The sequence below is a fragment of the Hyperolius riggenbachi genome, chromosome 3 (assembly GCF_040937935.1).
Source record: "Hyperolius riggenbachi isolate aHypRig1 chromosome 3, aHypRig1.pri, whole genome shotgun sequence".
NCBI lineage: Eukaryota > Metazoa > Chordata > Amphibia > Anura > Hyperoliidae > Hyperolius > Hyperolius riggenbachi.
In genome coordinates, this window is record NC_090648.1 from 121,116,915 (window position 1) to 121,131,588 (window position 14,674).

Below are 14,674 nucleotides of genomic sequence, written 5' to 3' on the forward strand. Positions count from 1 at the left end.
GGGAGAGGCGGAGATCTGTGGTGGACTGACGCGAATGGAGGCAGAGCTGCAGCTCAAAGCTCTGCCTCCCTGGGCAGCAAAATCCACGACCAAGAAAGTTTTGGATTTTGCCCTGTGATTTGAGGGTATAAACCCCTCGTTCGGCCGCGGGGATGCGGCGGTTTAGCACTGGCTATAGTGCTTTGCATAAATAAAAGTATGGATTTTGACTCGCTTCAGAGTCTCTTTAACAAGGCTGTAAAGCAAACCCTCAATCTTGTGTTTAGTATAACTTTCTCTTAACAAAAAGTGAGAGGGATATGGAAGCTGACATTTGTATTTCAATTTAAACCATACCAGCTGCCTGGCTGTCCTGCTGATCATTCCAGTACCAGTACAGTCTGAATCAAGACACAGAAGATTTATTTATATCATGCTTTTATCCTTGGGGACTCAAAGCGCCAGAGCTGCATTCAGTAGGCATCATCTGATCTACGTGCTTGTTCAGGGTCGGTGGCTAACTGGAGGCAGAGGATCAGCAGGACAGCCAGGCAATATGTATTGTTTAAAAGGAAATAAAAGGGAGCTTGAAGTGAGAGGCATATAAAAGGTGAAAATGGCTGGTGTACCTACGATCTGTGCTCTTTGGCTACTATTCAATCGGCTACACACATAGAATAACACTTCCACTGTGTTTGTCTAGAGAGAGTGTACAAAGAATAACCATTGTTTGGTGCCTGGATGTGGGCAGGGTTTGCCTGGACTGGGTAACCTTCATAACGGGGTTTGCTGAACGTCACGTATCTCTTACACACACAGCCTGGAAGGGAAACTGGTGATGTTGGAGGAATCTAATAATTGAGTTGGCGAGTTAGTGTCTAGTGTGCTTTGTTACTGTCAGACAAACTTGCAGTGAGCCAGGGTCTTTTTTAGTGACTTTGCCATTAATCTCAGTACCTGGGCGGGGACTCCAGTGCTGGCAGTGGTGTTGGGAAGATTACTGGCTTTCCCTCCGATATCCTGTAGACTGAAACTTAACCCTTGAAGAAGGCTGCTGGCTGAAGCTCCAGAGTTTGCGCCTGCAATGAAGAGAACACATAAAAGAGAAAGTAAATATGGTGGAGCGCAAAGGTATTGGGAAAACATATAGGAAGCAGAAGATCATGTCACCAGAAAGGGATCGGGACTTGATCTCTTGCGGGACAGTCTAATAACATGACCAACCTCAGAATTTAACTCAAAATCTTTGGAGAAGGAGCCTTCTGTCATGCTGCCCCTACTCTTTGGAATGCCTTGCCACACCCAATCAAAACAGCTCCAGACCTGGAGGCATTTAAATCTAAACTGAAACATCACCTGTTTAGTCTGGAGCTTATAGTATGTGCACATAACTTTTTCCCCTATAATACATCACACGCAGCAACTATGTATTGATCTGAGACGGTATGTATAGTCCTATGGGAGAAAAGCGCTTTACAAATGTTTTGTTGTTTACATTGTTAACCTTAGATATTTACTGTTTTTACAGAACTTAAGTTGGCAGTCTATGGCTTATTACAGTGCTTTTAGCTGCGCTTTTGCTGGCGATTTCAAAAGCGCTAGACTAATTAAAGTAAATGGAGCGGAGCCCACAGAGCGATTTGCCACAATCCTGCGTGATTATCAGAGTGATTAAAAGGACAACTATAGTGAGAATATGGAGGCTGTCATATTTATTTCCTTTGAAACAATACCAGTTGCCTGGCAGCCATGCTGATCTATTTGGCTGCAGTAGTGTCTGAATCACACCAGAAACAAGCATGCAGCTAATCTTGTCAGATCTGACAATAATGTCAGAAAAACCTGATCTGCTGCATGCTTGTTCAGGGTCTGTGGCCAAAAGCATTAGAGGCAGAGGATCAGCAGGGCTGCCAGGCAACTGGTATTGCTTACAAGGAATTTAATATGGCAGCCTCTATATCCCTCTCGCTTCAGTTGTCATTTAAATTGGAAAAATTAAATATATGCATATAAAATGTACTGTATATTAATACCAGAGTAAAAATGCACTATAAATTACTTTTTTCCTATGTTGCTGTCACTTACAGTAGGCAGTAAAAAAAAACTGATTGATCTGACAGATTTTAGACTAGTCCATCTCCTCATAGGGGATTCTCAGTTTTACAGGTGCCAATTAATGGTATTATTTTTCCTTCAGGTTCGATCTTTCAATGCGATTTGAACAATCAAATCTAATTGGAAGGCAATCATCTATTGTTCCCATTAGAATGTTTTACATTCCGGTTCAATTATAAAGTCCAACTTTTGGATCAATATTTTATCTATTTCCAATTGACCAAAGAATCGTTTCACATCGATTTTCACTACACACTGCACAGTTTTCTATACAATTCGATCATACGAATTGCATCGAAAGATCAAATCTGAAGAAAAAATTGTACCGTTAAAGGGCATCTTACCTTTAATCTGTTCAAACGAACTCCCTGAAAAAGGTCCTACACAAAGATGTCGGCCAGTTTCCCTATTCGTTAGCACATTATTTTGGCAGTTGTACTGAGAAACTGCAGTTCAGTAAGTGCTTTTGTAAATAAAGAAATACCTGAGAATCCCCAATAGGAGATGGACTAGTCCAAAACCTGTCAGATTTTCACTACCTACTTCGAGTGACAGCAACTTAGGAAAAAATAAATTTATAGTGCATTTTACTATGGGAGAAACCTACATTTTATATGTATTTTAAATTGTACATGACAGTTGTCCTGTAAGAGTGTTACTGACAATCTGGTGGAAGGGGAGAAAGGCACAGGATCAGGAAAAACGTTCCCTGGACAGGGGCTTTAAAAAGTTTTTTAAGAGATATTAATAACACTAAAAAAAGTTCAGTTTGTAATACGCAGTGCTTGGAGCACCTGTGACATTCTGTAACTGGCTGAACTGGTATTACCTGCCAGTGTGGCATTCTGCTGGTTCTGCACAACAGGGGCAATGCTGGACACCAGCCGGCTCTGGATGGAGTGGAAGGCACTAGGGGTGCTCGGATTGGGGATCAGGGCTGAAGCAGTTACACTGGATGTAGAGTTTTCAGAGGCCAGCCTGTGGACACAAATGGAACATTCTAGGAAACGGAAAGTCACAAGATCGCAACAGGATTGAACTGATATTTAACACCGCCAAAGAAAGGAAAACGAAACAAAATATTTGCACATCGCAGAGGTGAATCATTCCAAGATTTTCCCTTTAAACCATATCATGTTCTGTAAATAACTGACAAGTCTGAACAAGTTAACGTGAGATGGGAACTTTACGAAAGTGACAAAAATGATATATGGTGCTATTAGTTGTTAGCAAAATGCCAGTCAGGTGACTGCTGCTGCTTTAAAGGACACTTGAAGTCAGGGCCGGATTTGTACTTTCCAGTGCCCTAGGCCTGCTGTCATTTACCGCCCCCCACCAAAAAACCTTCTGTCCAACACTCTGACTAGCGATCATTGAATGGGCTCATTTCAGTTGTGCTGCCTCCCATTCAGCCAAGAATCAGAGGATGCTCTGTCCGCTCAATAATTCCTGCAATTTGCGCTCCTGCCCGAATGTGCACAGCAGCCAATAGTGTTCTGGGCATGCATACTTGAGAAATGACGCTGATGTATGTACAGTGGAGGAAATAATTATTTGACCCCTCACTGATTTTGTAAGGTTGTCCAATGACAAAGAAATGAAAAGTCTCAGAACAGTATCATTTCAATGGTAGGTTTATTTTAACAGTGGCAGATAGCACATCAAAAGGAAAATCGAAAAAATAACCTTAAATAAAAGATAGCAACTGATTTGCATTTCATTGAGTGAAATAAGTTTTTGAACCCTCTAACAATAAAAGACTTAAAGTGACTCTGTAACAAAAATTACAACGTTTTTTCTACCACCCTACGGGCCCGTTCACACTGCACGCGTTTCCATATGCGTTTTGGAAACGCGTGCGGGGGGGCCGACACGCAGGACATCAGACATTGCATAGAGTGCAATGTCTGATGTTCACACAGCATGCGTTCCGGACCTGTGCGGTCCGGGAACGCATGCTGCACGCAGATTTTATAAAAACGCGCGGCTGTCCCATTCACTTTTCAGTGATGGGATCAGCCAAGCAACGCATACGAACGCGGATGGCGTGCGTTCGTACGCGTTGCGGTCCGCATGCGTTGCGGTCCGCACTTTGTAGTCTGAACGGGCCCTACAAGTTCCTAAACCTATTCTAATCTGTTCTGGCTCACTGCAGCACTTTGTACTATCACGGTCTCTGTAATAAATCAATGTATCTTTCCCCTGTCAGACTTGTCGGCCTGTGTCTGGAAGGCTGCCAACTCTTCCGTGCTGGTCTGTTCCTCTATGCACACTCCAGTGTGTGTTTTATTTACATAAGCCAGCAGCTTCTCTATCTTATCAGTGATAGAAGAGAGCTGGATAAAAATCCTCCTCTGTTAGGCTGTGAAAGTAGCTGGCTGACACATACTGAGGAATTACAAACACAGGCACAGGCAGAGCTGTCTGCAGGAAGCCTGTAATGTTCAGTGCATGAGAGAAGAAGGGGACAGAAGGTAAACACACAAATGATCTTTTGAGATTCAAAAGGAAAGCTGTATACAGCCTGCTTGTGTATGGATGTATTTTCTATGTGTGGACATATTGTACATCAATCTACTTCCTGTTTTGGTGGCTATTTTGTTTGTTTATAAACAAACTTTTTAAAACTGTTTTTGACTACTTTTAATGCGGCGGGGAGCGGCGAAATTGTGACAGAGGAGATGTCCCCTAACACACTGGTATGTTTACTTTTGTGCGATTTTAACAATACAGATTCTCTTTAATACTTAGTGGAAAAACCCTTGTTTGCAAGCACAGAGGTCAAACGTTTCTTGTAATTGATGACCAAGTTTGCACACATTTTAGGAGGAATGTTGGTCCACTCCTCTTTGCAGATCATCTCTAAATCCCTAAGGTTTCGAGGCTGTCTCTGTGCAACTCTGAGCTTGAGCTCCCTCCATAGGTTTTCTATTGGATTAAGGTCCGGAGACTGACTAGGCCACTCCATGACCTTAATGTGCTTCTTCTTCAGCCACTCCTTTGTTGCCTTTGCTGTATGTTTTGGGTCATTGTCGTGCTGGAACACCCATCCACGACCCATTTTCAATTTCCTGGCAGAGGGAAGGAAGTTGTCGTTCAGGATTTCACGATACATGGCTCCGTCCATTTTCCCGTTAATGCGATTAAGTTGTCCTGTGCCCTTAGCAGAAAAACAACCCCAAAGCAAAATGTTTCCACCCCCATGCTTGATGGTGGGGACGGTGTTTTGGGGGTCATAGGCAGCATTTTTCTTCCTCCAAACACAGCGAGTTGAGTTAATGCCAAAGAGCTCTATTTTGGTCTCATCAGACCACAGCACCTTCTCCCAGTCACTCACAGAATCATTCAGGTGTTCATTGGCAAACTTCAGACGGGCCTGCACATGTGCCTTCTTGAGCAGGGGGACCTGCAGGATTTTAATCCATTGCGGTGTAATGTGTTTCCAATGGTTTTCTTGGTGACTGTGGCCCCTGCTAATTTGAGGTCATTCACTAACTCCTCCCGTGTAGTTCTAGAATGCTTTTTCACCTTTCTCAGAACCATTGACACCCCACGAGGTGAGATCTTGCGTGGAGTCCCAGAGCGAGGTCGATTGATGGTCATTTTGTGCTCCTTCCATTTTCGAACAATCGCACCAACAGTTGTCACCTTCTCTCCCAGCTTCTTGCTAATGGTTTTGTAGCCCATTCCAGCCTTGTGCAGGTCTACAATTTTGTCTCTGACATCCTTGGACAGCTCTTTGGTCTTTCCCATGTTGGAGAGTTTGGAGTCTGCTTGATTGATTGATTCTGTGGACAGATGTCTTTTATACAGGTGACTAGTTAATGCTGGGAATACACGGTTCGTTTTTGCCTTCGTTTAAACCTTCGTTTCGATTGTGCCTTTTGTCCTTTTCGATCCCGAAATAATCAGTCATACGGTTAATATCATCACCCACAGTTTCGTTTTTTTTTTCCGATTCTGATGGTTTCGTTTTTCCAATGATCGAAGGCTGCAAAGAAACGAAACGAAAATCCCTTTTTACAGGGACGGACTAGCATAAACGAATATATAATCGATCTGAACAGCCATCAAGCCTACCAATGGCTCGATTAGATGGATAAAGAGAGATAATATCAAACATGTTCGATCACTAGTCGTTCGTTTTTGGGGTCTATTAATCGAAACTATAATGAGATTATGACTATTTTCACATACGTTTTCAACACTCGATTCGTTTACCGAACGAATCGAAGGTTTAAACGAAGGCAAAAACGAACCGTGTATTCCCAGCATTAGACAGGTGTCCTTAATGAGGGTGACTAATTGAGTAGAAGTGTCTAACCACTCTGAGGGAGCCAGAACTCTTAATGGTTGGTAGGGGTTCAAAAACTTATTTCACTCAATGAAATGCAAATCAGTTGCTATCTTTTATTTAAGGTTATTTTTTCGATTTTCCTTTTGATGTGCTATCTGCCACTGTTAAAATAAACCTACCATTGAAATGATACTGTTCTGAGACTTTTCATTTCTTTGTCATTGGACAAACTTACAAAATCAGTGAGGGGTCAAATAATTATTTCCTCCACTGTACTTGTCAAGAATGCATAACACTAAACGTGCGCAAGTCGCAAGTGGCCAAGGCATGCGCTGCTTCTTTGTCCTCTGTGCGACTGGCTGCAGTCGGAGCCACAAACAGGTGGCAGGGCAGTGCAATGGTGAGAAGCCCATCCAAAACAGAGAACAGGTATGTAGCAAACATCCTCTCAATACCCACTTTGGATGTTTGGTTGTAATTAGCGCGGACCTGAACTCAGAACTTCCTTTCTGCTTCAAAAGAAACACAACAACATAATAACCTTTAAAAAAAACAAAACATTTCTTTGTTACAGCTGATACAAATCCTGCAACAAATCGGCAGTGTCTACTACCTGCTTTCATGGAAGCAGACATATTGTTAACATCCAGTGCTTTCAAATGAGCTTAGATGTTGTGGCAGTCAGGGGACACAGTGTAGAGATCAAATTACAACTTGTGATTAGACACAGATGAGGGGGAATTACACAGAATCTCTAAAAACATACAAGGTGGATTTTTCTATGTTTTCCTTCTGTCCTCTGCAAGAGTTCAGCTCCACTTTAAAGCATCTGAATGACTTATTTATATGTGCTGAAAAATCTATGCATCTCTTTTGAATGTTGAAAGTACATGGTGGTGTGCTCTAACATATTGGCAGTATACATGAACAAAGTCTGTAGAAGGCTTATACGCAGAAAGATTACTTTTTTTCTTTTAAGCCAATAAATGGTATCATCCTGATTCAAAACTCTCTGCTTTCACTGATGGCTAAGATGGTACAATGCTCTACTGCCACAGGAAAGTAGAAGGATGCCAAACCATACACACTAGCATAGAGGTAGTAACAGCTCAGGTGACAGTGACAGTTTAGCAATGAAAGGAAAGCAAACAGCATTTTTATTCCTGCAGTTCTCATAGATGGTAGGAACTGAATGACAGAAAATGAGTCAGGAAAGAGTTAACCGAGACCACTGCTGGCTAGGAAGGAAAAAAAACCCTAAAGCCATAAATTTAGGTAGACTAGAGATAAGAAAGTATAATTTACAGCTGCTGGGATCAGTGTCACAGCTGTAAAGGAGAAAGCGAAGAAACTAGCAGAGCTCACTGATGTCTGTGAATGCCTGCATTAAAACTCAGTGGAACTTAGTTCTATCTGCTTTGTAATGTAAATCCCTGGTATTTCTCACATCAACTTGTATGTCCATGATACAGAGGAATGGATCATCAGGTGAGGTGACAGCAGATGCTGATTGTCATAACACACCAGGAATTGTGAGAGAGACACTTGCTGGAATTGGGGAACTCTGGAATTCAGCTATTAGTGCAGAGCAGGGCGCAGGCTGGCTGCTCTGCGGGACAAGAAGAGGTGATTAACTTTGACATATGACCTCTTCTCTCTCCAAGTCATGCCGCCCTTCTTATCTTATCTGATTTTATCGCCCTAGGCCATGGCCTTTGTGGCCTTCCCAGAAATCCGGCCCTGCTTGAAGTGAGAGGGATATGGAGGCTGACATTTATTTCCTTTTAAACAATACCAGTTGCCCGGCAGTCTTGCTGATTTCTTGGGCTGCAACTTCAGGCAGGTGAAACGATTACTAAGGCTTCGTTCACATTGCATGCGTTGCCATCCGTGTTTCGGCAACGCCTGCGGGAGGCAGACACGCACAAACATCAGCAGTGCATATACTGCACTGTCTGATGTTCACATTACATGCGTTGCAGACCAGTGCGGTTTACGAACGCATGCTGCACGCATTTTTTTTTTTGCAAACGAGCGGCTGGCCCATTCACTACAAGTGAATGGGATCAGCCACACAACGCATACAGTATTTTCCAGATGAAGCAGGCACACCATCCACCATCAGATTTCCGGGGTGCTTAGTGACGTGGTATAGGCAGTACCACACATCGAATCAATCCACAAGTCTCACCAGCACACCACAAGTTAAAGCGCACCTTTTATTGTGCCAGTTTCCACAATATTCCAACAATTGTTTCGGGGGCCACGCAGTGTTAATTTGCTACAGAATGAAAAGTAAAGATTTCTAGTAATGTTGCATTACAAAACAGCATGTGTAGCACTGATATAAATCATTTCAATATAGCATTAGTTTAATCACTTCACAACTGAGGGGTTTTACCCCTGAAACACCAGTGCGATTTTTACCTTTCAGCGCTCCGTTCATTCGTTTATTTCTGTAATATGATTGGTTATTGGGGACTGGGGTCCCCATAACCAATCATTGGACTGCAGAGCCGGGGATGTGTGTGCGCGCGTGCGGGTCACGCGCGACCGCGCGCTGCACGTTTGTTTATTTTTCATTGTTATGAATGAAGACTGCTTCTGTTTGAAGCAGTCTTCATTCTATTCGCAATTGGCGAGTCTAATTGGATTTAGGAATGCTTGTTCCTAACGTCCAATTAGTCACCTGCTGTGCGGGCTTGCTGGAGTGTGCGTGCGAGTTCCCCGCCCACTCCCAGCCAGTAAACAAACAAGTGCGCCTTTCTGCGTCCCTGGGGGTGAAGCGGTGCGCAGAGGGACGGAGAAATTTAGCACTGGGGGGGGGGGGGGGTAAAGTGTATTACAATGTACCTGCATTGATATGAGACATTATGAGATAAACATGGGTACGTATACTACCAATCCTGTTTTGAGCATGTGCTCACTTTCTAGTTCTATTCAATGTGCGAGTTATTTAACCAGTGCTTTATTTATGCAAATATAGCAGCATTTTTTCCCCTAAACCGTAAACAGGAGCCAAGCCCCTCTATCTTGCAGAATTAAAGAGGACCTGAGCTCTTGCACAGGAGAGGAGAACAGAGAAATCCACCCTGGGTGTGTTTACATAGAACAGCCTGATTAATTCTCCCTTCTCAGCAAGTAATGAGCTAGTGTAATTTGAGCTCCCAGCTGTCTGCCGAGTTGAGAACTAATACATAAACACCTGTGCTCCCAGCAAACCAGTAAGTAACTACAATGCAGCATCTCTGAAGGAGTTCTATAAGCTGTAACAAGGAAATGTTTTTTTCTGTTAAGGTTATTATGCTGTCCACATCGCATTCCATAAGCTTATTTGCGGACGATGTCATCCTTTCGTTAGCAGACCCCCTTAATTCTCTGGATCAAACTATCAAAATACTAGAAGAGTTCTCAGCAGTTTCGTTATACAAACTAAATTATACCAAATTTAACCTTATGGGCATTAACATACCTCCCTCTATGAAGGAGAAAATCGTCTGCAAACACCCTTTCCCTTGGGCTTCAAATTCTCTACAATTTTTAGGAATCCAGCTCCCAGCTAAAACCTCTCAATTATTCCAACTCAACTATATTCCCCTCTTAAACAAAATGAGGAATGACTGCAACTCCTTTTCCAAATTTAAACTGTCCCGGTCAGGCAGGATAGCGGTTTTGAAAATGTTTCTACTCCCACAAATTTTATACGTATTCCGCACCATCCATATTCCCCTAAAGACGTCCTTCTTTAATGATACCAATAAAATCATTAACCAATATATTTGGCAAGGCAAGAAACCCAGAATATCCTACAATATAATGACTCGCCCGAAAAACAGGGGCAGCATGGGCCTTCCATGCCTAAAATCATATTATTTTGCTGCAAACATTAAACCAATAAAATATTGGTGGTCCCTACCGACAGACAAAATTTGGGCCCACCTAGAAAGTAAACTATTAGGGCCCACCCGAGGGACTTTCTCTTGGCAATAGCCTTAGGTTACAAACCCAAAATACTCCCTAGCCCAAATATTTTAGCTACAGTTAAGGCTTGGGAAAACTATATTAAACATCCACCCAACATTACCCCAATTTCCTATGTTAAAATTCCACTAACTACTCTTACAATATTAAGTCCTAACTTAGAGCTCACACCATGGGCAGAATGCGGAATTAAATATATATTAATGACATTTTTAGAAACAAAAAGTTCCTCTCCTTTGCTAACCTGCGAGCCAAATTCAACATACCCGATAACCAACTATTCTCATACTATAGAGTTGTACACACCATGAAAGAATCAATCTCCAAATTCCCTTCCCTACCAGACTCCTTACTGACCTACCTCAACTGTAAATTACCTATCAAAGGAGCGATCTCCTTGTGGTATAACTTACTCCTTCCCGACCATCAGAAAACTCTGTCCAAATATATTAAAACCTGGTCGGCAGACCTAGGAATAGCTCTTGATGCTCAACAAATTCTACAAGGAACTCGTGTCCTTCTCAAACTATCACGTTCAAATTGCCACTGGGAACTACACCAAAAGATACTATCCAAGTGGTACCTCAACCCTAGAAGCCTTGCTTCCTTCTCATCATCCAGTTCACAGACTTGCTGGAAATGTAACCAATCCATAGGCACTCTACTCCATATGCTCTGGGATGCCCTGTTGTAGCGAGTCTATGGTCTAAAGTCCAGAACTTTTTACAAAGAATTTCTCATACCTTTACTCTTACCCCCGACCTTGCTTCACTCCTTTATGGCATTAACCACTTGCCGACCGCGCACTCATAACGTACGTCGGCAAAGTACCGGCTGCAGGCTAATTAATCAGGAAACAGCCGATCTCTGTCAATTCACGGCGGGGGGCTCCGTGAATAGCCTGCGGGCCGCCGATCGCGGCTCGCAGGCTAAATGTAAACACAAGGGGAAATAATCTGCTTTGTTTACATTTGTACAAAGCTGCTAACAGTAGTAGCGTTGTACCAGATCAGCGATCCCCGGTCAATCAGCGGCCGGGGATCGCTGTCACATGACAGGCAGGAGCCTGTTAGAGGCTGCACAGGACAGATCCGTTCCTGTGCAGCCTCCGATCTCCGGGGAAGGGAGGGAGGAGAGGGAGAGGGGGGAATCCTGTGGTGGAGCGGCCTTTGAGGTGCCCCCCCCCCACACGCAGGCAGGAGCGATCAGACCCCCCCAGCACATCATCCCCCTAGTGGGGAAAAAAGGGTGGCGATCTGGTCGCTCTGCCTGGTGTTTGATCTGTGCTGGGGGCTGTAGAGTCCACCCAGCACAGATCAGCAAAATCTGAGGGGGGGGGGGGGGGGTAAAGGGTGGGACATCAAGTGGTTAATATTCAACCGCACCTACGCCCTGTAACCTGCCATATCTTAACCATTTCTGAGCATCACGTCCGGGCGGCTGCTCTGCTGCGGGCGCGCCCCCGTGCTGTCCCCCGGTAGCCCTGGGATCAGTGAACAGTAACATGGTTCCTGATAACCGATCTGTGTCCCCGGCAGAAAAAACGAAGAGCTCTTACAAAAAGAAAAACCTCAAGGTGGCCATCTTGTGGCCAAATAGTAAAACTACATCTACATATTTTTTACATGACAATTTACACATATAATAACATTACAAATTAACTGTTTATTTCCCACGCCAAAATATTACCCAAATAAAAATTTTATTGGAAAAAAAAAATTACAATAAAAAAAAAAAAGAGACAAATAGTTACCTAAGGGTCTGAACTTTTTAAATATGCATTTGAAGGGGGTATACTATGAACATTTTTTAAATTATAAGCTTGTAAATAGTGATGGACGCAAAACAGAAAAACATGCACCTTTATTTCCAAATAAAATATTGGTGCCATACATTGTGATAGGGACAAAAGTTAAATGGTTTCATAACCGAGACAAACGGGCAAATAAAATACATAGGTTTTAAATTATGGTAGCGTGGATTATTTCAAAGCTATAATGGACAAAAACTGAGAAATAATGCATTTTTTTCCATTTTTTCTTATTAATCGTGTTAAAAGGCATTTATAAAAAAAATAATTCTTATCAAAATGTACCACCCAAAGAAAGCCTAATTAGTGGCAGAAAAAACAAGATATAGATCAATAAATTGTGTTAAGTAGTGATAAAGTTATTAGCGAATGAATGGGAGGTGAAAATTTCTCTGATGCATAAGGTGAAAAATCCCTGCGGGCTGAAATGGTTAATGTCCGCCCTACAACTTATTACGTACAACTGGAAGTCCTCGAAAGAGCTCCCTTTTACTCAAGCTCTATCCAACACCAAATCTAATCTCACACTTGAATATAATATCAGGAGCAGGTCAATGGATAAATATGATCATTTTGCCATACCGCATATCTTGGATGAAGCAATAGTAAACACTATTGAAGACCTCCCATGACATCATATCATTATAGCATATAGAAAATACTAGCAATTGCTAACCACTTATAACTACGCCTCTATCCCATGTTAGAACATACCCTCCAACATCTCCTGGGACCAAGTTAAGATATGTTATAGATTGTTAAACCTAGTTCAGAGCTCATTGTTTTAATCTCTTTTCGTTTTTCTGTTTCCTTTTCTTTTTGTTAAGGGCGCTGCGGAGTAGCATTTTAATCATTTCAATAAAATGACCGAATGAATTCCAAGCTAGCTTCCCAAGCCTGATGGGGCATGTAAATTGGGAAAACTGCTATCAACTCTCTATCCAAAGTTCTGGGTCAGGTTTTCATTTACTTGTTGATAACTAAAATACTGCTACCAAGGTGACTCTTGGTCATACGTTCCTACAGCCGTATATAAATCTCCCATATTCTTTTCCCTGTTTTATGCATCATCGAATGTTCAGCGGCTTTATGTCAATTTGTACGATATAAAAATTCAATAAAAATGTATTGAAAAAATAAGTTATTATGTTGTTGCTTCTCTTTTAGAGCAGAGAGGAAGTTCTGAGTTGTAACACTGTTGGTTACCAGAAAGTGCTAATATGTAAAATAATTCATTATTTCAGTGCAGCAGACGTAGTTGAGGTGGGGGAGAAGCGTGTGGCAGATCTGCTGTACCAGTTGATTTCTGTTTTTAGGGGTGAGAGGGTTGGCTGCTACTTGGGAGATGTTTTCATTCAGATCACTGTGGTGATCTTCAATAAACTTAAAGTTTTATAGGTGAATTGAGCACTGATGTAATTGTGTGCATTTTTTCAGACATTTGAGAAATCTGTAGCTTCCATAATTGCACTTATGGTTTCACAAATAGTATAGGGGTAGTGCCACCTTGGTATATTTTTGATGTATAAGGTAATTATTTCACCCTGGGTTAGGAGCTGAATGGACTATTTTATAGCATATTTTTATGGTTGCTCCAATACCCTTTCACCAGACCCTGAACAAGCATGCAGATCAGATGTTTCTGACTGAAGTCTGACTAGATTAGCTGCATGCTTGTTTCACGTGTGAGCTTCAGACACTGCTGCAGCCAAAGAGATCAGCAGGATAGCCAGGCAACTGATATTGTTTAAAAAGAAATACATATGGCAGCCTCCACTTCAGGAGTACTTTAATGGTACAAGGTAGCCACCAAAGTAAAAGATTCATATCAGATAGCTATTGACATTTTACTGGATGTATTGAAGTTTGCATCGTGTATTCTGCCTTTAGTTTCATTGGTTCCTCAGTGGGGCAGAGAATCTGAACTGTGCTGTTTTGACTGAGGTGTGTAATTCTGCCTGAAACTTGTGCATTATAATCAACAATGTACTCCCTACTGTAAAAAAATCAAAGGCTTTTCAAGTCCTTGGATTTTGTCCTTGGGCATTATCAAAGGCATGTAACTCCTCTATGCGGTTTTCCAGCATCAGGAACATTAATCTTATTTATTCTCATTTCTCTGAATATGCATGTCACACATCAGCTTCTCGTCGTAGTAACGAGATAAGGACATATTTCTCAGATGATTATACACGCTACACATTTATCAGCTATCTTGTTATGTCCTGGTGAACATAAACAGTTCTTCATCCATATTATATTACACTTCCTTTCACAATATAGGGCTAACCACCAGGACAAAACAGTTTGAAATCAACAATGATTTCAGCACACTATATTAAAAATATGGTCCGCATTCCAATGTGATGACCTGGATTAAAAACTTTTTTGTTAAAGGGAATCTAAATTGAGAGGGATATGGATGTTTCCTTTTAAACAATACCAGTTGCCTGGCAGCCCTGATGATCTCTTTGCCTGCAGTAGTGGCTGAA

The 14,674-nt window shown here is 42.1% G+C and overlaps 1 protein-coding gene across 4 annotated transcripts in view; it reads right to left on the minus strand.

Annotated features, from left to right (window-relative positions):
- Positions 1 to 14,674, minus strand: part of KANSL3 (KAT8 regulatory NSL complex subunit 3) — an 88,930-nt gene that overhangs the window by 11,654 nt on the left and 62,602 nt on the right. For all 4 annotated transcript variants that reach the window (XM_068274851.1, XM_068274854.1, XM_068274852.1 and 1 more), the window contains exons 18-19: positions 2,924 to 3,072; positions 937 to 1,058 (exon numbers count right to left, since the gene is read on the minus strand). In XM_068274851.1, the coding sequence (XP_068130952.1) occupies positions 937 to 1,058; positions 2,924 to 3,072 (271 nt within the window). The remainder of the gene's footprint in view (positions 1 to 936; positions 1,059 to 2,923; positions 3,073 to 14,674) is intronic.